Here is a 25,104-nt window from a genome sequence, read left to right as displayed (position 1 = left end):
TATTTCCTTGTTGCCTCTCTGTAAAGATCTCCCCTTAGTCCAAGGCTTCTGTAGGTTATTTATCTTAAATCACATGATTTCCAGCAAAAGGTTGTTTTCAATAACATCTCAAGTGTCCCCTCGGTAAGCTTTAAAAAACAGACTCCAGCAACTATGAAATCTTCAGCCTCCAAAAAATGAATACATTTCCACAATTTAAATATAAGTCCTCAAAAATTTTACAAAAAATGGAAGCATTGTTGTAACAGTGCTAAAAAATAAAGATTTCACAGCCCTTACACCTCACTCAGCTTTATTATTTGCCTGAGGATATCTTGGTGAACTAGTGATGTGGTAGGCTGTTTTTAGTTTTCCCAATCCTTTGAATAACTGAGGGAATTCAGCTCTAAAATTCCTTGGCTGTTGCTCTGTGCCTTTCAGCTCTTCAGCAATGCACATTAACTCTAAATCTATGCAAGCTGTTTTACTTAATAGTGAGCAATTCTGGTTCTTAACAATATTATATCTCAGGAATTTCTTTTCCCCAGGAATTCAGACTCGTTTTCACCTGTCCTATTAGCTTCAGCTCATACAGTTTTTTACCTGTAGCTCTGATGCTTACTTTCTTTAGCTACAGCTCCATATCTGCCAGAACTGGAACTCCTGCTCCAGTGTCCAGTTTGAATCTTATCTGATAGTCTCCTACAAAAATCTCTGCCATCCAGAAATCTTCACTTACTCTGTGGATTTCTCCTAGAAATGGTAATTCAACATATGGTACATCTTCTGATGAAGAGTCACTGACCTGAAACGTTAACTCTGTTTCTCTCTCCACAGATGCTGCCAGACCTGCTGAGTATTTCCAGCATTTCTTGCTTTGATTTCAGATTTGGGGCGGCACAGTAGCGCAGTGGCTAGCACTGCAGCCTCACAGCTTCAGCAACCCGGGTTTGGTTCTGGGTACTGCCTGTGCGGAGTTTGCAAGTTCTCCCTGTGACTGCATGGGTTTCCTCTGGGTGCTCTGGTTTCCTCCCACATGCCAAAGACTTGAGGGCTGATAGGTAAATTGGCCATTGTAAAAATTGCCCTTAGTATAGGTAGGTGGTAGGAGAATTGAAGGAAGGTGGGGATGTTATAGGGAAAATGGGATTAATGTAGGATTAGTATAAATGGGTGGTTGATGGTCGGCGCGGACTCGTTGGGCCGAAGGGCCTGTTTCGGTGCTGTATCTCTATGACTCTATTTCCAGCATCTGCAGTATTTTTCTTTTATTATACTGTACATCTTGTTCTTTGTTAATTTTCTTATTGACTTTGGGTTTGCTTTTTATATTTTGCAGCCCTGGTTTTTTGCTGCGGCATACCAATTGGAAGTGCCCCCTCTTTTTACATATGAAAATGATACTGCAAAGCCTATGGGTCCTGACAACATTCTGGCAATAGTACTGAAGGACACTCCGCTGGTTGGAGTCATACCTGGCACAAAGGATGATGGTTGTGGTTGTTGGAGGTCAATCATCTCAGTCCTTGGACATCACTGCAGGAATTCCTCAGAGTAGTATCTTAGGCCCAACCATCTTCAATTGCTTCATCAATGACCTTCCTTCCATCATAAGGTCAGAAATGGGGATGATTTCTGATGATTGCACAGTGTTCAGCGCCACTCGCGACTCCTCAGATACTGAAGCAGTCTATGTCTATATGCAGCAAAACCTGGACAACATTCAGGCTTGGGCTGATATGTGGCAAGTAACATTCATGCCACACAAGTGCCAGACAATGACATTCTCAAACAAGAGAGAATCTAACCATTTCCCCTTGCCATTCAATCGAAATATCATCATGGAATCCCCCATTATCACCATCCTGGGGTTACCATTGACCAGAAACTGAACTGGATCAGACATATAAGTACTGTGTCTACAAGAGCAGGTCAGAGACTGGGAATTCTGTGGTGAGTAACTCACCTTCTGACTCTCCAATGCCTGTCCAGCATCCACAAGGCACAAGTCAGGAGTGTGATGCAATACTCTCCACTTGCCTGGATAGCTGCAGCTCCAACAACACTCAAGAAGCTTAACACCATCCAGGAAAAATCAACCCACTTGATTGGCACCCACCTTCAACATTTCATCCCTCCACCACCAATGCACAGTGGTAGCAGTGTGTACCATCTACAAGATGTATTTCAGCAATTCACCAAGGCTCCTTCAACAGTACCTTGCAAATGTACAACCTCTACCACCCAGAAGGACAAGGGCAGCAGATGCATTGGAACACCAAAACCTGCAGATTCCCCTCCAAGCTACACACCATCCTGACTTGGAACTATATCTCCATTCCTTCACTGTCACTGGAACAAAATCCTGGAAATCCATTCCTAAATGCACTTCCTATCATGGACTGCAGCAGTTCAAGAAGGCAGCTCACCACCGCCTTCTCAGGGCCAATTAGGGATGGGCAATAAATTCTAGCCTATCCAGTGACGCTCACGTCCCATGAAAGAATGAAAAAAAACTCAGATTCTCTGGCTGGGCAATTTTCCTGCTGGTGCCTCTCTCAGCCACACCTTCTGCAGTGAGTTGCTGATGCCTTTAGAAGCTTCTCTTGTCTTTCCTGTCTTTGACTGCCGTTTTTGCCTTCACTTTCTTTAACTATTTAACGGAGTCTGCTACTTTCGAGATCAGACTCTCCCTGTCCCCTCAAATGACAACATGGTTACATTTCCTAATGTTCCAGCTACATTATTTTTTTTATTCATTCATGGGAGGTGGGCGTCGCTGGCTAAGCCAGCATTTATTGCCCTTCCCTTATTGCCCTTGAGAAGGTGGTGGTGAGCTGCCTTCTTGAACTGCTGCAGTCTGTGTGGGGTAGGTACACCCATAGTGCTGTTCGGAAGAGAGTTCCAGGATTTTGACCCAGCGACATTGAAGGAACGGTGATATAGTTCCAAGTCAGGATGACGTGTGACTTGGAATGGAACTTGCAGGTGCTGGTGTTCCCACGTATTTGCTGCCCTTGTCCTTCTAGTTGGTAGAGGTCGTGGGTTTGGAAGGAGCTGTCTAAGGAGCCTTGGTGCATTGCTGCAGTGCATCTTGTAGATGGTACACACTGCTGCCACTGTGCATTGGTGGTGGAGGGAGTGAATGGCACTCCATCCACAAACAATCAAGTGGGCTGCTTTGTCCTGGATGGTATCGAGCTTCTTGAGTGTTGTTGGAGCTGCACCCATCCAGGCAAGTGGAGAGTATTCCATCACACTCTTGACTTGTGCCTTGTAGATGCTGGACAGACATAGTGGAGTCAGAAGGTGATTACTCACCACAGGATTCCTAGCCTCTGACCTGCTCTTGTAGCCATGGTATTTATATGGCTACTCCAGTTCAGTTTCTTGTCAATGTTAGCCCCTTTGATGTTGATAGTGGGGGATTCGGCGATGGTGATGCCATTGAATGTCAAGGGGAAATGGTTAGATTCTCTCTTGTTGGAGAAGGTCATTGCCTGGCACTTGTGTGGCGCGAATGTTACTTGCCACTTATCAGCCCAAGCCTGGATATTGTCCAGATCTTGCTGCATTTCTACATGGACTGCTTCAGTATCTGAGGAGCCTCGAATGGTGCTGAATATTGTACAATCGTCAGTGAACATCCCCACCTTTTGATTGAAGGAAGGTCATTGATGAAGCAGCTGAAGATGGTCGGGCCTAGGACACTACACTGATGAACTCCTGCAGTGATGTCCTGGAGCTCAGATGATTGACCTCCAACAACCACAACCATCTTCCTTTGCACGAGGTATGACTCCAACCAGCAGAGAGATTTTCCCCTGATTCCCATTGACTTCAGTTTTGCTACAGCTCCTTGATGCCATACTCGTTAAATGCTGCCTTGATGTCAAGGGCCATCACTCTTACCTCACCTCTTGAGTTCAGCTCTTTTGTCCATGTTTGAACCAAGGTTGTAATGAGATCAGGACTCAGTGGCCCTGGTGGAACACAAACTGAGCGTCACTGAGTAGGTTATTGCTAGGCAAGTGCTGTTTGATGGCACTGTTGATGACACATTCCATCATTTTGATGATTGAGAGTAGACCGATGGGACGGTAATTGACCGGGTTGGACTTGTCCTACTTTTTGTGTACAGGACATACCTGGGTAATTTTCCACATTGCCGGGTAGATGCCAGTGACATGTCCCCACTGTTCCAATCCCTATCTGACTGCAGCAAGTGTATTTGTATTTAGAGTTTAGACCCTTTGTGCTTTATTTTTTAAATAAACAGATGGCAGCAGGTTTTCTAGTGGGCTTTAAAAAACAGAAAGTCAATTGTTTATTGATCAATACGCCTCATCCCAAAATTGTTGCAACCTCATTCACTTACTCAGTCATGCATTAGCACACACATACACACACGAAACAGATAGAGGAGGGGAAGAGGTAGATGGGTTTTTGTTGGGGAGGAGGGTTGGGACAAACCTGTTGAATTCTCTTCAGAGTCAAAGTCCAGATAGTTCCAAGCATATGGTGATTGTAGATTTCTCTCTTGATTGAGGTTCTATTGAAGTTGGTGGGTCACTTCTAGCTCTCTCCCCACTGTATGATGTAGATCTTATATTTTTTCCAACAGAGCATGTGCTTTCTGGCACTCTGTAATAGCAGCAGTCACAAGTAGCTTCACCTCCTGGGTCACTCTCTCTCTCTCTTTCTGGCTGTTTTTTTTAAAGGTAAAACTGTCAATTCTCACCTCCTGTTAGGAAACATTCTGGTTTCTTACCCATGGTGATCGCACAATACACTGGACGTGGCCATTTCACACCTCTTTTGCTTTAGAAGAAGACATTCAATTCTGGAATGTTTTTATGATAGGTGTGAGATGGGTTTCATTATCACCTTTTGGCTTTGAAGATTTGTTCTTTATCTTTGTCAGACTATTTGAATATTTTGAGGGGCAGCACAGTGGTTAGCACCATAGCTTCAGCGACCCAGGTTCATTTCTGGGTACTGCCTGTGTGGAGTTTGCAAGTTCTCCCTGTGACTGTGTGAGTTTCCACCGGGTGCTCCAGTTTCCTCCCACAGCCAAAGACTTGCAGGTTGATAGGTAAATTGGCCATTGTAACTTGCCCCTAGTGTAGGTAGGTGGTAGGAGAATGGTAGGGATGTGGTAGGGAATGTGGGATTAATATAGGATTAGTATAAATGGGTGGTTGTTGGTCAGCACAGACTCGGTGGGCCGAAGGGCCTGTTTTAGTGCTGCAAATCTCTATGTGAAAATACAAAAGGTTAATCCTCTTTGGCAGCCATTGTTCACTTTTTAAAAATAAAGGTTCATTTTTTGAAGACAAAGTTTGTTTTTCATCACTCTTCAGAGTTACTCGTGAATGTTGTATCATCGCACCTCCAATGTGCATGACACTACCCTCTGCTTGCCTGCTTTCTGAATCACCTTGGTTAATGTAAGATTATCGCTTGACTGCAGATGATCCAAGGGAGCATCATCTGCTATTCCAACCATGATCTGATCTCTAATTAAGTCTTTCCACAAACTGCCATATTCACTATCTTCAGTGAGCTTAGATAGGTCATTGATAAAAGAATCAACACTCACTCATCTCTACTATTTATTGAGTCTATTTATTGAACATGGTGCGCTTGATGATCACGTTTTATCTAACATTAAATTATGACTCCAGAGCCTTAGTAAGCTCCTCATATGTCGCTTTTTCTTTGTTAATGCCCTGTGTTATATGGGTTTCGCCCACACACTCCCCATGGCATATTATAATGTGCTATCTACTCCTTGTTTGGCTTTTGCACGAGACCCAATGCTATATGGTACCTAGTAAATCTTGGGACTCATTTTGGCCACACCTCTGCTTGGTTCTGTTCAGCTACTTTCTCGAAGTTCTCTGGTAAGGGCAGTGATTCTTCCATTTCTTCTTCAGTTTACCACTGCCACCACTGCCACCATAAAACATTCTGATGCTCATTAGTCTTATAACAGAATATCTGAGATTGGCGGGTACAGGAGCAGGAGTTAATTGACATGCATCTGCTATCTATAGCTTCCAGTTTCACTCTACACAAGGTTTTATACAAGTTCGGTTGCATCTCTTCCTGTGATGACATTCACGGGCTAATTACGTGTTCTGTCCAGTAACAATCCTATGTTGCATTATACTACAGATACGCTAGCAGAATGGGCAGATGAGTGGCAGATGGAATTTAATATAGACAGGTGTGAGGTGATGCATTTTGGCAGAAGGGATAGGATGAGGCAATATAGACTTAATGGCACAGTTCTACAGTGTGTGCAGGAACAGAGGGACCTGGGAGTGCATGTACATCGATCTTTGAATGTGGCAGGACATAATGAGAGTGTGGTTAGCAAAGTTAGTTATCCTGAACCTTTATAAAGCTCTGGTTGGGCCCCAACAGAGCATTTCATCCAGTTCTGGTCACCAAATGTTAGGAAAGATGTAAGGGTCCTTGAGAGGGTGCAGAGTAGATTTACCAGACTAGTGCCAGGGAGGGGGGATTTACAGTTCCAAGGTTGAAAAAGCTGTTGTTGTTCTTCCTGCACCAAAGGAGATTGGGGAGCGATTTGCTAGAGGAGTACAAGATTATGATAGGCTTAGACAAGTTAGACAAAGAAAAACTGTTACCATTAACTGATGGTACATGGATTAGAGGACACTAATGCAGGGGGAATGTGAGGAAGAACTTTTTTAATGCAGTGATGTGGTGATGACCTGGAACCTGCTGCCCAGGAGGGTGGTGGAAGAAGAGACAATCAACTGGATGGGCACTTGAAGGAAATAAACTTGCAGGGCTATGGGGATGGTGTGGGGAAATGGGACCAACTGGATTTCTCTGCAGAGAGCTGGCATGGACTCGATGGGCTGAATGGCCTCCTTCAATGCCATAAATGACTCTAAGAATCTATGACTCTCTTATTCTCATCCTGCTTTTCTTCCCTTTACTTTGCACTCTGTACATGATTTTACAATGAATTGTCTATACTTGTGTATACTATGTCTATTCCTGGTTTATACTTCCTGGTTTTAGCTTTGCATATCTCAGCGAAGATTCTTTAGTGTGATTGGTTGAAGAGCCATGCTGTTACTTTTCCTGCTCACAAATGTCAGAGATCCCCTGTTGAGTGTGCTGCATTAGAAATAGTCATTAACTACAGCAAGTTACCACTGAAAAGCCCACAAAATATCTATGGGCAGCTGTTAGCGTGATGAACGGTGAGTGCTATTCCTTTACCACTGACCACAAACCTTGGTCAACAACCGAAGTGATAGAGTAAAATTGAAATAAAAGTCTTATATGAATACAAAGAACAGAAAAGTTCCCAAGGACTGGGAAAGATATAGACAGAAAGTATAAAGTCAAGCAAAGGGACACAAAGAAAGTCGTAAAAGCTGTAAAAAGAAATTTGTGAAAAAGTGAGAAAGAGGAAAAGTGAGGACAACATTAATAGTTTTTGCAAGTATATTAAGAGAAAGAGGATGGCTAGGAGTAATGTAAGCCTCTTAAAAACAGACACAGGTGATATTTTATTTTTTTTAATTTATTTTTATTTGGAGATACAGCACTGAAACAGGCCCTTCGGCCCACCGAGTCTGTGCAGACCATCAACCACCCATTTATACTAATTCCATATTGCTACCACATCACCCCTGTCCCTATATATTTCTCTACCACCTACCTATACTAGGGGCAATTTATAATGGCCAATTTACCTATCAACCTGCAAGTCTTTGGCATGTGGGAGGAAACCGGAGCACCCGGAGGAAACCCACGCAGACACAGGGAGAACTTGCAAACTCCACACAGGCAGTACCCAGAATTGAACCCGGGTCGCTGGAGCTGTGAGGCTGCAGTGCTAACCACTGCGCCACTGTGCCGCCCTTTTTCCATGTCCCCAGAGCAATACCCTGGGTCTCTGGGTTACTAGTCCAGTGATAATACCACTACGCCACCGCCTACCCCTATTGTAATTGAAAATCAGGAACAGGCAAACTTACTGGGTGCTTACTTTGTATCTGTCTTCACAGTACAAGATGAGGATAAGTTACCAGAGATACAAGGAAATATAAAAATAAATGAAACAAAGGAACTTACCAGATATAATGCAAGCTAAAAATAACTGGTAATGATACTGAAAATAATGGCCTGGATTTAACATGGGGGCGGTGGCCCTGCCCACCAGCTGGGAAGGTGGAGGGGGAGGGCCCATCTCCGCCGACTTTGGAAGCTACAACCGGATTTTACAGTCGTCAGGCAACTAGTTGCTTCAGGTCTTGGCTCCCGCTCCACTGAGACAGGATGGCCCACCTCCAAGAGCGACTGGCCAATCAGAGTAAAAATACAGCGGTGGCAGTAAGAGACCCCTTAAGTGGCCGTTAATTAGCCACTTGAGCATCTCAAATGACCCAAAGGCAGGCGGGTTGCCCAGCATCTCCCCTGCCGCTCGTAAAATATCAGCAGAGGCAGGTAGGTAGGTGACAGACACAGCACCCCTGCCATCCCATCCGAGTTTACGCACACCCCAACCTCCCAGCCTGCTCACGGGTGGGGCAGGGGGCGTTCAGTTCTGGGCAATGAGACTAAAGATAGGCAAATCCGCAGGACCCAGTGATTTCCACCCAAGGGTATTAAAAGTAGTAAGTCAGGAAATTGTAGATGCTGCCATCATGAACTTCCAAAGGTCTCTCAGTTCAGGAATTCTCCCTTTATGTTGGAAAACTGCCAATGCCACTCCATTATTTAGAAGGATAATGGAGTTAAGCTAGGAAATTATAGGCCTATTAGCTTGACATCTGTTGTGGAGAAGCAACGAAAATTTATTATTAGTGCCGGAGTGACTGAGCACTTGGACAAAGATGAACTGATTAGAGGGTGCCAGCATGGATTTTGAAAGGGTAAATCATGTCTAACAAACCTAGTTGAATTTTTTGATGAGGTAACTAATATGGTAGGTAAGGTAGTACTGCGGATGTTATTTATATGGCCTTGCAGAAGACATTAGATAGGGTTCGATGCAAGGGACTGTTGACAAAAATAAGAGCACATGGAATTTGAGGCAGCCTATTGACGATGGTAGAAACATAGGAGCAGGAGTAGGCCATTCAGCCCATCAGGGCTGTCCCACCATTCAATATGATCATGGCCGATCATCCACTTCAATGCCTTTTTCCAACATTATCCTCATATCTTGTCAGGGAATTGGTTAGGAGAACAGTGAATTCTTCGACGATGTAACTGGTAGAGTTGATGAGGGGGAGCCAGTGGATGTGGTTCATTTTGGACTTTCAGAAGGCTTTCGACAATGTTCCACATAAGAGATTAGTGTGTAAAATTAAAATGCATGGGATTGGGGGTAGTGTATTGCGATGGATAGAAAATTGGTTGGCAGACAGGAAACAAAGAGTAGGGAGAAATGGGTCTTTTTCCGAATGGCAGGCAGTGACTAGTGGGGTACTGCAGGGATCGGTGCTAGGACCCCAGCTATTCACAATATATATTAATAATTTAGCTGAGGGAACTAAATGTAATATCTCCAAATTTGCAGATGACACAAAACTGGGTGGGAGGGTGAGTTGTGAAGAGGATGCAGAGAGGCTTCAGGGTGATTTGGATAAATTGAGTGAGTGGGCAAATGCATGGCAGATGCAGTATAATGTGGATAAATGTGAGGTTATCCACTTTGGTAGCAAAAACAGGAAGGCACATTATTATTTGAACGGCTATAAACTGAGAGAGGGGAATATGCAGCGAGACCTGGGTGCTCTCGTACACCAGTTGCTGAAGGTAAGCATGCAGGTGCAACAGGCAGTAAAAAAGGCAACTGGTATGTTGGCCTTCGTAGCAAGAGGATTCCAGTGCAGGAGCAGGGATGTCTTGCTGCAATTATACAGGGCCTTGGTAAGGCCACACCTGGAATATTGTGTGCAGTTTTGGTCTCCTTATCTGAGGAAGGATGTTCTTGCTATAGAGGGAGTGCAGCGAAGGTTTACCAGACTGATTCATGGGATGGCGGGACTGATGTATGAGGAGAGATTGAGTCGGTTAGGATTATATTCGCTGGAGTTCAGAAGAGTGAGGGGGGATCTCATAGAAACCTATAAAATTCTAACAGGACTTGACAGGGTAGATGCAGGAAGGATGTTCCCGAGGTGGGGGAGTCCAGAACCAGGGGTCATAGTCTAAGGATACGGGGTAAACCTTTCAGGACTGAGATGAGGAGAAATGTCTTCACCCAGAGAGTGGTGAGCCTGTGGAATTCACTACCACAGAAAGCAGTTGAGGCCAAAACACTATGTTTTCAAGAAGGAGTTAAATATAGCTCTTGGGTCTAAAGGGATCAAAGGGTATGGGGTGAAAGTGGGAACAGGTTACTGAGTTGGATGATCAGCCATGATCATAATGAAATGCGGAGCAGGCTCAAAGGGCCAAATGGCCTACTCCTGCTCCTATGTTCTATGTTTCTATGTTTTTGGGAGGCAGATCTAAGGGATATGTACTTCAATTGGTTAAATGTAACCAGTGGTGTCCCTAGAAATCTATACTTAGGGCCTCAGCTTTTCACTATATTTATAACACACTGATGAAGGAATAAAGAGCCGATTATTGAAGATTGCTGATGAACCCAAGTGAAGTGTCACAGTTAATGTTGCAGCTGGGGGCAGAAAGTTGCAAAGTTGATAGATAAACTGAGCGGGCAAAACTATGGCAGATGGAGTTCAATGTGGGGAAGTGTGAGATCCACTTTTGACCTCAGAAAGGTCGATGAGAATATTTTCTAATTGGCAAGAAGCTAAGAACTGTGGAAGAGCAGAGAGATTTAGGAGCCCAAGTGCAGAAATCATTAAAAGCTTGTGGGTAGATACAATAAATAATTAAAAAGGCTAACGGTATTTTGGCCTTCATCTCAAGAGGGCTGACTTAGCATCTATTTAGAGTCCTGTGTTCAGTTCTTGGCACTACACCTCAAAGAGGATATATTGGCCTTGGAAGGAGTGCATAGCAATTCACTAGAATGATACTGAGGCTATAAGGGTTAAATTATGAGCTCTGGTTGCATAGACTAAGCTACTATTCCATTGAGTATAAAAGACAAAAGTGTGATCTAATTGAGGGCGAGGATTTTCCCAGCCCTGGGTGATGGGCTGGGTGGTGAAGTTCCAGGGAGCTGTGTTGCGATGGCCCCAGTTGCAAATATGCCACTGGGGAAGTTTTCCAGCAGCGGGCTGAGTGCGGAATGGCTACCTGCCAAATGGAGGAAGGCAGCCAATTTGAATGATTAACGGCCCAATTAAGGACCATCTTTCCAGGACACCGGCATTTTGCCAACAGCGGATTGGCCACAGCGTCAGATGCAGAGGCCACCGGCTGCATGGAGGCAACCTCCGAGGGGCTGCCCAGGGGACAAGAAGCTGTGGAATAAAGAAGGGGCCACAAGCAGGGAAGGCAGCTCCCCGAGCCCCAACTATTTGTTCAGCGGGTTTGCCCTCTGACACAAGCCCCATGACTTTAAAACAATTTTTTTTATAAACTTACCTGCTGTAGGCCCAAGGTCTCCTGCATTCTTCAGCAATAACCGCCTCTCCTGGTGGTGCTGTTGAGGCTTCAGGGCTTTGATTGCGCCGGCAGCATGGCGAGCCCACCCGTCGTCCTCAGTTGGATGGCAGGCCCAGCGGCGACCAATTAGGAGGTCGCCTGCAGGAAAATCGTTGATGCAGTCCTGCTGCCTGCTCTTGATGACTCAGGACCCACATATGGTCCCAATGTCGGGATCTCCCCCCACTCCAATAAAATTCCACCTAAGGTTGATTGGCGCCTAATTAGGTTTGACAAAGAGAAACTATTTCCTTTGGTGGGGGTGTCCAGAATTTTAACCTTAAAATTGGAATTAGGTTGTACAGGAATCATGTCTTCACATAAAGGCTAATGGAAATCTGGAACTCTCTCTCCCAAAAAACTATTGAGGCTAGGCCAATAGAAAATTTCAAAACTGAAATTGTTAAGAGTTTTATTAGGCAGAGATTAAGGGTTATGGAACCAAGACGGTATGATGGAGTTGACATACAGATCAGCCATGATCAAATTGGATGGAGGAACAGGCTTGAGGGGCTGAATGACCCATTTGCGTTCCTATTCCAATATCCGTGAACTGCATGCACTAACCCATTTTTTTGCAAGTCCTCAAAATTTTGGAACTCCTTACCTCTCTCACTATTGTCTTTGCTCTAAAATGTTGAATATCCATAAAGTTTCTGCCATAACTGTAGCTGGAGATTTCCGGAACCTACGCAAAAATGCCAAGACCCAGTTGCTCCACCAATAACAAGACCTGTGTCTCGTGAAGGGAGGAGCCTCCATCCCCTCTTCACAAGACAAATGTCATTGACATCTATAAATTACCTGTTGGATGCCACCATGTTATTCTGGTTTACCTGGTTACCTGAAGCAGGGGTGGGTGGGAGGGTGGTGGTGTGGTGGGTACAGGCTAAAGAAGCAGCCTAGCCCACAATGAAAGGGGAGCTGAATGGGATATGGATAGAGCCAGGGGCCACTTTCCCCACCTGCAATGACAGGAAGGCATTGTATTTTTTCTATTGCATAAGGTTGGTGGGCAAACAAGTTGTGCCCATAATGGTACTTGTGCCCACCCAACCATATTATGCAAACTAGATGCTCTCTCACTGACTCTGTAAACTCCAGTGGGTGTCAACTAATCAGAAATTCCTAACTTTATTTATTTTTATTTATTTAGAGATACAGCACCAAAACAGACCCTTCAGCCCACCGAGTCTGTGCCGACCATCAACCACCCATTTATACTAATCCTACATTAATCCTATATTCCTACCACATCCCCACAATTCCCCTACCTATACTAGGGGCAATTTATAATGGCCAATTTACCTATCAACCTGCAAGTCTTTGGCTGTGGGAGGAAACCGGAACACCCAGCGAAAAGTCACGCAGTCACAGGGAGAACTTGCAAACTCCACACAGGCAGTACCCAGAATTGAACCCGGGTTGCTGGAGTTGTGAGGCTGCAGTGCTAACCACTGCGCCACCCAAATTCTTGATTTGACAAATTTCATGTAAAATTCTGAAAACACACAGTACAGTGTTGTGGGTGCTGTCTTTAGGTCAGCATTAATCTTTTGAAATAAATAGCTAACAACTGCCTAAGTATGTCATACAGAGAAATGTTGTAAGAACATTTCTTATATGGTTTGGTACCATTATTCAAGAAGGGTAGCAGGGATAAACCAGGTAATTACAGGCCGGTGAGTATAACATCAGGGGTTGGGAAAATATTGGAAAAAATTCTGAGGGACAGGATTAATCTCCACTTGGAGAGGCAGAGATTATCAAGGATAGTCAGCATGGCTTTGTCAGGGGCACAGCGTGTCTAACAAATTTGATTGAATTTTTTGAGGGCTAGGTGCGTAGATGAGGGTAAAGCAGTTGATGTAATATACATGGACTTCAGTAAGGCTTTTGATAAGGTCCCGCATGGGAGATTGGTTAAGAAGATAAGAGCCCATGGGATCCAGGGCAATTTGGCAAATTGGATCCAAAATTGGCTTAGTGGCAAGAGGCAGAGGGTAATGGTCGAGGGCTGTTTTTGCAATCGGAAGCCTGTGATCAGTGGTGTACACGGGAATCAGCGCTGGGACCCTTGCTGTTTGTAGTGCACATTAATGATTTAGACATGAATATAGGAGGTATGATCAGTAAGTTCGCAGATGACATGAAAATTGGTGGTGTTGTAAATAGTGAGGATTACAGGGAGATATAGATGGGCTGGTAAGATGGGCGGAGCAGTGGCAAATGGAATTTAATCCAGAAAAGCGTGAGCATTTTGGGAGGACTAACAAGGCAAGGGAATATACAATGGATGGTAGGAGCCTAGGAAGTACAGAAGGTGAGAGGGGCCTTGGTGTACTTGTCCAAAGATCACTGAAGGCAGCAGCACTGGTAGATAAGGTGGTTAGGAAGGCATATGGGATACTTGCCTTTATTAGCTGAGGCATATAAGAGCAGGGAGGTTATGATGGAGCTGTATAAAATGCTAGTTAGGCCACAGCTGGAGTACTGTGTACAGTTCTGGTCACCACACTATAGGAAGGATATGATTGCACTGGAGCGGGTGCAGAGGAGATTCACCAGGATGTTTCCTGGACTGGAGCATTTCAGCTATGAAGAGAGACTGAAAAGGCTAGGGTTGTTTTCCTTGGAGCAGAGAAGGCTGAGGGGGGACATGATTGAGTGTATTATGAGGGGCATTGATAGGTTAGATGAGAAGAAACGTTTTCCCTTAGTGGAGGGGTTCAAGAACCAGGGGGCATAGATTTAGGGTAAGGGGCAGGAGGGTTAGAGGGGATTTGAGGAAAAATGTTTTCACCCAGCGGGTGGTTGGAATCTGGAACGCACTGCCTGAAAAGGTGGTGGAGGCAGGAACCCTCACAACATTTAAGAAGTATTTAGATGAGCACTTGAAACGCCATCGCATACAAGGCTATGGGCCAAGAGCAGGAATATGGGATTAGAATAGTTGGGTGATGGATGGCCGGCACTGACACGATGGGCCGAAAGGCCTGTTTCTGTGCTGTTTAACTCTAAGACTCTATGACTCTAACATGGTTAGCATTTGTAATGTGAACTGCACCAAGCAGAAAATATATCTCTACACTCTTATATTCTTTTCATACTGATGTCGGGCACTGTAGGTCTTGGCCTGTCACCCTGTTGATGTCCTACACTGTGGACTTTATCCCTTCACTGTGTAGATATACTGTCCTGTGGACCTTGTCCCTTTGGCTTGTTGATCTCCTGCATTGTGGGTCTTAACCATTTCCCCTGTAGATATCCTGCACTGTTAGCCTTGTCTCTTTCAATCTTGTTGATTTCCTGTCCCAAGTGGGACTTGGCCTTCACCTTGGCTTTTCAGTTTTTTAGAAAAGGCCTGCTTACCATGCAAACATATGGACCTAAATGTTTGTGCTATTTTGTATGCTTACCAAGTAGCTAAAGAGTACATTTAAAAAAAAAATCCTGTTAAAACATTCCTCCATCTGCACCCAAAATGAACAGGACAACAGAACTTTTTTTTTACAACAAAACCATTTATGTTGTGCCATTTAACAAATGAAGTCATTGAATGTAACAGATTATAATATTAGCAGAGATTCAGAAATTCATAATTTCACCTTCATTGCCTGGGCGGTAATATGAAAGAACTGATCACCCACATGTTCTAGATGCCGCTTGATTTTAATGCCATTAAAATCAATGGAATGAAAATTGGCCTGGTACAGCTAGGTGATGAGGTGAAAATGTTATCCCTGATGTATAAACTGGACCGACATTAAATGAGTAGTATAACTGATCTTTTTCTAATTTCCTTAGCATGGTTTAAAAATTCAAGAGATGTTTATCACTCTAATAAAAACACATGTAACTTAGAATTTAACCATTCCATAAAACCTTATACGAGACAAGGTTGGTTGTGCCAGTGTTAGATGGATTTGAGAAAATTTGGAGGAGTCACTTAAAAGGGGTAACTTTGTAAAGCTTCATTCTTGTCCTACAGCCTTTCAAGATGGGAGCATGGGTCACAGAATTGCCCTTATTTAAATTGTAGCCCTCCCTTCAACTCCTGTCTCGTGAGATTCTATGAGGGGACCTTTGCCTCACAAAATTACCTCTATACTGTCAGGTCATCTGACTTTGCTTTGCTACTTGATCGACTACACTTGCTTAGGCGTCGTTTATCTTTGCACAAACTTTCATTTCTCATTTCCGCAGCTGATGTATTTGGAGCCTCACAATCTTGCGTATAATTCAATTGAAGAAATGGTCCATTTGGTATATCATTGTGCCCTCTATCTCTTTCTGTTGCAAAATTGTCACAGTTTTGTTGACTAGCTAGCTTGTTACAGAAAGGATTATATCCATCACTGTGGGGCACCAAACATTGATTGAAACCAGGAGGAGGTGTGCAGCTATAGGGTGAGGATTGCTTCAGCTCATTTTGATATACTGTTTGAGATCCAGGATCCTTCTGGAACTTGGCAGCCTGAGAAGAAGATTGCAAGTGATATTTGTTGCTTAATCCTTCCTTGAGTTTCTTCCATCCCAGATGATGCAATTCAGCCAGACTAAGTAAAAGGGAAAGCCCTGCCACTGAAAACATAAATATTATGAAGATGTTTTTCTCTGTAGGCCTGGATAAGTAGCAGTTGACAAAGTTAGGACAAGGCCATCGGTAGCAATGATACATTGGTTTCAGAAAAATTCCATAGATTAGATACTGACCAACTACAAAAGCCACTTCAATTATAGTCCGAATTAGTATGCTGCAGACATATGTACATAGCAAAGCTCCTTTCAGTTTAATTTTGCCAGCCGTATCATCTTTTGTTGGCACTTTGGCCTTTTTTTCTAAATATTCTTTATCTTGGAAGAGGGGTTCACCATTTTTGTTGGTGTGATTATTTTTTTCTTTAAACTTTTGCTTCTCGCTCATACGCACAATGTGGAGGGCATGACCCAAATAGATAAGAGAGGGGGTTGAAACAAATATGATTTGAAGGACCCAATATCTGATGTGGGAGATGGGAAAAGCCTTATCGTAGCATACATTTTCACAACCAGGCTGTAGTGTGTCACAGTGAAAGTCAGATTGCTCATCACCCCAGGAGGACTCTGCAGCCGTCCCCAAAATAAGGATTCGGAAGATGAAGAGGACAGTCAGCCACACTTTGCCCACCATAGTGGAATTCTCCTGCACCTGTTCCAGGATATTGCCCAAAACACTCCAGTCAGCCATCACTGCACAAACCAATGTGCGTGCCTGCAAAGGAAAAATAACAGAAACATGAATAGCGGTGTCCATTTCAGCTCAGGGCTGTTGGATTCACAAACAAAGTCCTTCTCTAGATGCAGATCTGCTCATCTTTTTTCCCAAATAACCCTGATGAAGTATTTACTTATAACGATTGAATACTGTGATTTTTGAAGTTAAGATGGCTTTTAGTTGCAGTTAATCTTTTGTGGTTACCTGCTCATTAAAATGTTACCCTACAAGTGCAGAAAGCAAATGCTGTACAATCTGTATGGTTATAAAAGATATGGTAAGAAGGAACTTGCATTTATCCAGTACTTGTAATAAGTCTCAGAATGTCCTGAAGTGTAGTTATACGGCACTTTGTCACATCCACAGGATCTCCCAAACAGTATTTATACAGCACCCTATCATATCCTCACAAATCCCAGTGCATTCACATTTAGTGGACCTCCAAAAGTTATACAGGACTTCATCACACCCTCAGGAACAAAATGCATTAATTACATAGAATTTACAGCACAGAAATAGGCCATTTGTTCCAACTGATCTATGCTGATGTTTAAGCCTCACACATGCCTCTTCCATCCTATTTTATCTAATCCTATAACCTTCTATTCCTCAGTCCCTCATTTATTTAACTAGCTTCCCCTTAAATGCAATATGCTATTCACCTTAATTTCTCCATGTTGTAGCAAGTTCCACTTGAGGAACAGCACCTCATTGAGTTCAACAATTTCAGAGCATGACTTCCAATTTTTTTTCTTTTTTCTTTTTTTTATTTTTTAACCATGTGCCTGTCTTAAACTTGTTTTTCATGTTTTTGCTTTCAAACAGAGATGTTCATTATTCTGCCACTAACATTCTCTCTGGACTTATGCTTTGTCTTCTACTATAACAATTAAGACCCCCTTTGCTTTTTATTGCATGACATCTGTCATGGAATCTCCCCTGCCCTATCACACACCTTGCCTTTTGTTTTTCTTTCCCTCGCCTCCCCCGTTCCCCACTTTCACTTGCTCAAAGTTTATTACATTCCTAACTTTTGTCAGTTCTGATGAAAGATCACAGACCTGAAATACTGGGCTGGATTTTACGCTGAGCCGAAAAGTTGGTGGCAGTCCCACCACTGCCGGGCCTGGAGATCCAGACTGGATTTTACAGTCACCAGGCCCTTAACTCCTCTTGGGCGCGACTTATGCCTCATTGAGGCAGGAAGTCCCACCTAATGGAGCTGCCGGCCAATCAGTGGGCCGGCAGCTCTTAGTTCCAGCAGCGCCTCTGGGAGCGGCGGCCACTGCTGGGACTACACCTAACTGCAGGATGAACATGATGGAGCGTACCAGAAAAGAGGTAAGGTCTTGGGGGCAGAGTGACCCCAGCAAGGCAAGGGGAGGTCAGTTAGGGGGACAGGGGACGGCCCTCCGTGGGGCACAGGGTGTCCAATCAGGAAGTTCTCCGCCCTCCAGACTGCCAGAAGGCCACCTTGTTTTATCAAGTGGCTTCACTGAGGCCCCAGCTGCCCACCAGCCAACCGTAAAATCACCGTGACGGCGGGCGGAGGCCCTTCAGTGGCCATTAATTGGCTACTTAAGCGGTTTGATTGGCCTGGGGTGGGTGGGCCATAACTCGCTGCCGCCGCCACATGTAAATTGGCAGTGGAGGCAGGAGAGGGTTGGGAAGGGTCCCAGCAGCCTCCCAGTCCATTTTATGCACCCTGCCACCAGCCTGCTCTCTGGGGGGGGCGGGGGGGGCGTGCTGGAGGAGGGAAATCATAAAATTCTGGCCATTAGTTCTGTTTCTCTCTGTATGGATACTGCCAGACTTGCTAAGTATTTCCAACACTTTCTGTTTTTAATTCCACATTCTAACCACTCTACAGGGTAAAGAAGTTTCTCCAGAATTTCTTAGTGGAATTGGAGATCCTGAGAATAAGGTGCTCTGTACATGCTCTTGAGTAGATCCTATGGATGTGATAAAGTGATCTATAAAAGTAGACTCATGACCAAGTTCAGCACATGAACATACGAACATGCGAATTAAGAACAAGAGCAGGCCATTCAGCCCCTTTGAGCCTAATACACCATTTAATAATCTCATGGCTAATGTGATTATGGCCTCAACTCCATCTTCCTGCCTACCCCCGATACCCTTTGACTACCTTGTTAGTCAAGAATTTATCTACATCTGGCTTAAAAATATTCAATGACCCTGCCTCCACCGCTCTCTTGGGAAGAGAGTTCCAAAGATTCATGACCCTCTGAGAGAAAACATTTCTCCTCATCTTCATCTTAAATGGGCGACCCCTTATTTTTAAACTGTGCCCCCTAGTTCTAGTCTCTCCCACAAGGGAAAAATCCTTTCAGCATCCACCCTGTCAAGTCCCCTCAGGATCTTATATTTTTCAATAAGATCACCTCTCATTCTTCCAAACTCCAATGGATACAGGCCCAACCTGTCCAACCTTTCTTCATTAGATAGTGTCTCCATCCCAGGTATCAGTTGAGTGAACCTTATATGAGGTTCATTTCTGGAGGAATACAATACAGAACCTTATTACATGTTTGGGATATACAAAGTATATTTGTGCAACACTTTATCATGTTTCCAGAATCACTTAAAGTCCTGATCACTTTCTCGGGACGTCTTCAAGAACATTCATACAGCACCTCATCACATCCTCAAGATCTCTCAAAGTGCATTGATAATGGCACCTTATTGCATTCTCAGGATCACCCAAACTGGATTTGTACAGGACCCTATCACCTCCTCAGAATCCATCTAAGTGCATTTTTATAGCATCTTATGATATTCTCAGGATCTCACAGTGCATTTTGTAAGGCACCTTATCATATCCTCTGGATCTCCTTAACTGCATTTATAAAGCACCTAATCATATCGTCAGGATCGCCCAAAGCAAATTAACGTAGCACCTTATCACAGCCTCAGCATCTACCAAAGTGGGTTCAGACAGCAACTTACCACACCCATAAGACCTCTAAAAGTGCTTTCTTACAGCAGCTTTTAACATCCCTAGGATCTCGAAAAGCACATTAATTCGGACAATTAAAAAAAGCGAGAGTTGAGAGCAAAAGTGTGATGTCACAGGAAAGCAGTTAAGTGATTGGTTGGTGAGTATTTCTCTCTTTTACTCTCTAAAATAGGACATTTGTTCAAACTAGTTGGAGATTCAATCGGGGTATGACTAACAGTAAGTGAATTAATAATAAGGATATAAATACAGAACAGGTGCATGGAAATTAAATAAAATGAATAGTTTAAACAATGATACAAACTAGATTCTAAAAGAGGGAGCACAAATCATGGATGGGCAGCTAGGACCTGTTGATTGCAATTGCTGCACCATATGGGAACTTCAGGACACTTCATGTACCTTGGGGGAACCACATGTGTAGGAAGTATCTCCAACTACTTGAGCACAAGCTCAGGATTTCCGAGCTTGAGGGATAGCTGGAGTCACTGCAAAGCACAGGGAGGCTGAGAGTTTCCTGGATCATACGTTCCAGGAACTGGTCACTTCACAGGCAGTGAGAGTTCAAGATAGTAGATGGGTGGCCATCTGGAAGAGTAGGAAGAGGCAGGAATCGCAGGAGTCTTCAGGGTGTGTGTCACTCTCAAACTGGTACTCAATGTTGGAAACTGCTGGTACTGATGACATCTTGAAAGAATGCAGTCCAGATCATGGCACCAATGGACAAGGAACTGCATGGGAGGGAACAGCAAAGAGTAGACATCCAGTTGTTATTGGAGCTTCCATAGTTAGGGGGGCAGACAGGCATTTCTGCAACCGTTGTTGTGAGTCTCACATGATGTGTTGCTTCCCCGGTGTCAGGGTAAAGGATAACACGAACTGGGTGAAGAATATTTTGCAGGGGGAGGGGAGTGAGCCAGAAGTTGTAGTACACATCGGTACTAGCGACATGAAGAGGGCATGTATTGAGGTCTTATGGTCAGATTTTCAGGAGCTAGAAGGAAGTTGAAAAGCAGGACTGCAAAGGTAGTAATCTCAGGATTACTCCCAGTGCCACGTGCGAGCGAGAGTAGAAATAGGAGGACAGGAAGGATTATTGCATGGCTTGAAGCATAATGCAGGAGAGAGGGCTTCACATTCTTGGGTCATTGGGACCAGTTCTGGGGCAGGAGGCACCTATTCCAAAGGGACAGGTTGTACCTCAACAGGACTGGGGCCAATGTCCTCGTGGGGAGGTTCACTAGTGTGGTTCAGGAGGGTTTAAATTAAATTGGCAGGGAGATGGGCACCAGCATATAGAAGTGGAAGAGGAAAAGGTGCACAAAGTGAGACTATTAGATAATACTAGAGAAGGTGGCACAGTGGTTAGCACCACAGCCTCACAGCTCCAGTGACCTGGGTTCGATTCTGGGTACTGCCTGTGTGGAGTTTGCAAGTTCTCTCTATGAACGTGTGGGTTTCCACTGGGTGCTCTGGTTTTCTCCCACAGCCAAAGACTTGCAGGTTGATAGGTAAATTGGCCATTGTAAATTGCCCCTTGTGTAGGTAGGTGGTAGGAATATGGGATTAGTATAAATGGGTGGTTGATGGTCAGCACAGACTCAGTGGGCTGAAGGGCCTGTTTCAGTGCTGTATCTCTAAATAAAGGAAGTAATGCCATGTTAGATAGGAGCACACTAAGAAGGACTAAAAAAACTAAGGAGGAATAAAAAGAGAGATGTAGAATGCATGCATGTAAATCCACAAAGTGTGGCAATTAAAGTTGGTGTGCTACAAGCACAAACAGCCATGTGGGAATATGATGTGGTGGCAATAACAGAAGCATGGATTTATGAATGGTGAGGATGGGATGCTTAATATTCAAGGATACAAAAGTGTTTTAAAAAGATAGAGAAGGGAAAAAAGGAGGTGGGGTGGCAGTACTTATTAGGGAAGGCATTGGAAAGAGTTGGATGTCCTTGAGGGGCCAAGGACAGAATACATTTGGCTAGAGTTGAGAAGCCAAAAAGGGGATGATCACACAACTGTGAGTATGCTATAGGCCTCGATATAGTGAGATAGAGAAGCAAATCTTCAGGGAATTAAAGAGAACTGTAGAGTGGTGATATTGGGTGACTTTAAATACCCAAATATCAATTGTAATAATGTTAGAGTGAAGAGAGAGAGGAATTTCTGAAATATGTTCAGGAGAACTTTCTTGACCAGTATGTTCTTGTCCAAGTCGGAAGAAGGCATTGCTCAATCTGGTGCTGGGGAATGAGATGTATCAAGTGTCTGTGGGGGAGCACTTGGGTAAAAGTGATCACTGAATCATCAGGTTTAGATTAATAATGGAGAACAGGAACATAGGATCATTGGACATAGGAACAGGCGTATGCCATTCGGCCCATTGAGCCTGCTCCACCATTCAAACAGATCATGGCTGATCATCTGCCTCTACGCCATTTTTCCCCACTATCCCGATATTCCTTGATGTCATTAATATCCAGAAATCTATCGATTTCTGTCTTGAACACTGAGCTTCCACAACCCTCTGGGGTAGAGAATTCCACGGATTCACCACCCTCTCAGTAAAGAAATTCCTCCTCATCTTAGTCTTAAATGACTTGTCCCTTATTCTGAGACTCTGTCCCCTTATTCTAGACTCACCAGAGGAAACATCCTATCCACATGTACCCTGTTACACCCTGTAAAAATTGTGTAAGTTTCAATGAGATCACCTCTCATTCTTTGAAACTCTGTAGAATACAGGTCCAGTTTCTGCAATAAGACAATCTCGCCATCCCAGGGATTAGTCTGGTGAACCTCCGTTGCACTCCCTCCATGGCAAATATATCCTTCCTTAGATAAAGAGACCAAAACTGTACACAATACTCCAGGTGCCATCTCTTCAAGGCTTTATACAATTGCAGCAATACATCTTTACTCCTGTACTCAAGCCCCCATGCAATGACGGCCAACAGACCATTTGTCTTTGTAATTGCTTGCTGTACCTACATACTAGCTTTTAGTGACTCACGAACAAGGACATCCAGGTCTCTTTGAACATCAACACTTCCCAACCTCTCACCATTTAAGAAATACTCTCCCTTTCTGTTTTCTACCAAAGTGGATCACTTCACACATTATATTCAATCAGCCATGTTCTTGCCCATTCACTTAGCTTGTCTAAGTTCTCCTGAAGCCTCCTTGCCTCCTCCTCACAACTTACATTCCCTCCTAGTTTTGTTTAATACTTACAAGTTTTCTGATGACAATTGGTCCCCATATCCAAATAATTTATATAGATTTTGAACAGCGCTGCACTGATCCTTGTGGTACCTGACTAATAACAGCCTGCCATCCTGAGAATGACCTATCTATTCCTACTCTGCTTTCTGTCTGTTCTGTCTGTTAACCAATTCTCACTCCATTGCAGTATATTACCCCCAATCCCATGTGCTCTCATTTTGTTTACTAACCTCCTGTGTGGGACCTTACCAAAAGCCTTCTGAAAATCCAAATACACCACATCCACTGGTTCTCCTTTATCTATGCTGCAAGTAACATCCTCAAAAACTCTAACAGGTTTATCAGACATGATTTCCCTTTCACAAATCCATGTTGACTTTGACCAATCATATTATTTTCCAAGTGTCCAGTTATCCTTTATAATAGATTCCAACATTTTCCCAATTGCTAAGGTCAAACTAATTGGTCTCTGGTTCTCAGTTTTCTCTCTTGCTCCCTGCTTAAATAGTAGGGTTACATTTGATACTTTCCAGTTTGAAGAAACCCTTCCATAATCTATAGAATTTTGAAAGATAACCAACAATGCATTCACTTATATTATAGCCACCTCCTTCAATACTCTGGGATGTAGCTCATCCAGGGGATTTATCAACTTTCAATCCAATTAATGTTTCAAGTACTACCTCTTCATTGATACTAATTACTTTCAGTTTCTCATTTTTACAAGTCCCTTGGTTCCCTAATATTTCTGGGAGATTTTCTGGGTCTTTCTCTGTGAAGACAGACACAAAGTAATTGTTCAGTCTCTCCGCCATTTCCCCATTCTCCACCACAAACTCTCATGGCTCTGCCTGCAATGGACCCACATTCGTCCTTGCTAATCATTTCGCTTTCACATACCTAAAGAAGATTTTACAGTCCGCATTTATGTTTCTTGCTAGCTTGCATTCATAATCTCTTTTCCTTTTCTTCATCAGTTTCTTGGTCCTCCTTTGCTGGATTCTAAATTGCTCTCAAACCTCAGGCTTACCACTTTTTCTGGTGACCTTTTAAGCCACTTCCTTTGACCTAATGATATCTTACACTTCTTTTGTTAGGCATGGTTGATTCAGCTTTCCTGTTGAGTTTTTATGTCTTAGAAGACAAAGGAACAATCTAAAGTAGAACTTCTAAATAAGAAGTGGGCTAAATTCAGTGGTATGAAAGGCGATCTCGCCAGGGTAAAATGAGTCAGTCATTTACAGCACAGAATGAGGCCATTCGACCCATTGAGTCCATGCTGGCTCTTCAGCCCGTTGAGTCCATGCTGGCTCTCTGTCGACCTATTCAGTCCCATTCCCCCACTCTATCCCTGTAGCCCTGCAAATTTATTTCCTTCAAGAGCTGTCCAATTTCTTTTTGAAATCATTGATTGTCTCTGCTTCCTCCACCCTCGTAGTCAGCGAGTTCCAGGTCATTACCATTCACTGCCTCTCTTGTCCAAATCTTTAAATCTGTGTCCCTTATTCCTTGTACCATCAGCTAATGGGAACAGTTTTTCTCAGAGTACCTTATCCAAAACTGACATAATCTTGTACACCTCTATCAAATCTCCCCTCTAATCTCTGCCTTTGTTCCAAGGAAACAACCCCACCAACTCCAAACTAACCTTGTAGCTAAAATCTCTCATGCCTGGAACTATTTTGGCAATTGTCCTCTGCACCCACTTAAGGATGACCACATCCTCACAAATAGAACCAAAGACTGAAAGGAAAAACTGTAATTGGAACAATCTCTTTAAAGAGGAGATATTTCAGGCACTGGCTGGGTACATTCCATCAAAGGTGGAAAGTAAGGGAACCAAAGTCAGGGCTCCTTGGATGTCAAGGGAGATAAAGAATATGATGAAACAAACAAAAGAGTTTATGATGCATGTTAGGTGAATTCTTCAAGGGAGAACCAGGCCAAATGCAATAAGTTGAGAGGAGAAGTGAAGAGGAAAATAAGACTGGCAAAGGCAGACTATGAGAGTAGAATGGCAGTTAACATAAAA

General features: G+C 43.7%; 1 protein-coding gene across 5 annotated transcripts in view; it reads right to left on the bottom strand.

Moving 5' to 3' along the window:
* Positions 1 to 15,131: 15,131 nt before the first annotated feature.
* Positions 15,132 to 25,104, bottom strand: part of LOC137371483 (gap junction alpha-5 protein-like) — a 66,948-nt gene continuing 56,975 nt past the window's right edge. For all 5 annotated transcript variants that reach the window (XM_068034152.1, XM_068034153.1, XM_068034149.1 and 2 more), the window contains one exon: positions 15,132 to 16,858. In XM_068034152.1, the coding sequence (XP_067890253.1) occupies positions 15,710 to 16,834 (1,125 nt within the window). In that variant the 5' untranslated portion in view covers positions 16,835 to 16,858 and the 3' untranslated portion in view covers positions 15,132 to 15,709. The remainder of the gene's footprint in view (positions 16,859 to 25,104) is intronic.

The sequence above is a fragment of the Heterodontus francisci genome, chromosome 6 (assembly GCF_036365525.1).
Source record: "Heterodontus francisci isolate sHetFra1 chromosome 6, sHetFra1.hap1, whole genome shotgun sequence".
NCBI classification, from domain to species: Eukaryota; Metazoa; Chordata; class Chondrichthyes; order Heterodontiformes; family Heterodontidae; genus Heterodontus; species Heterodontus francisci.
Note: the sequence above shows the minus strand (reverse complement) of the source record. Positions and strands in the feature narration are given on the sequence as shown.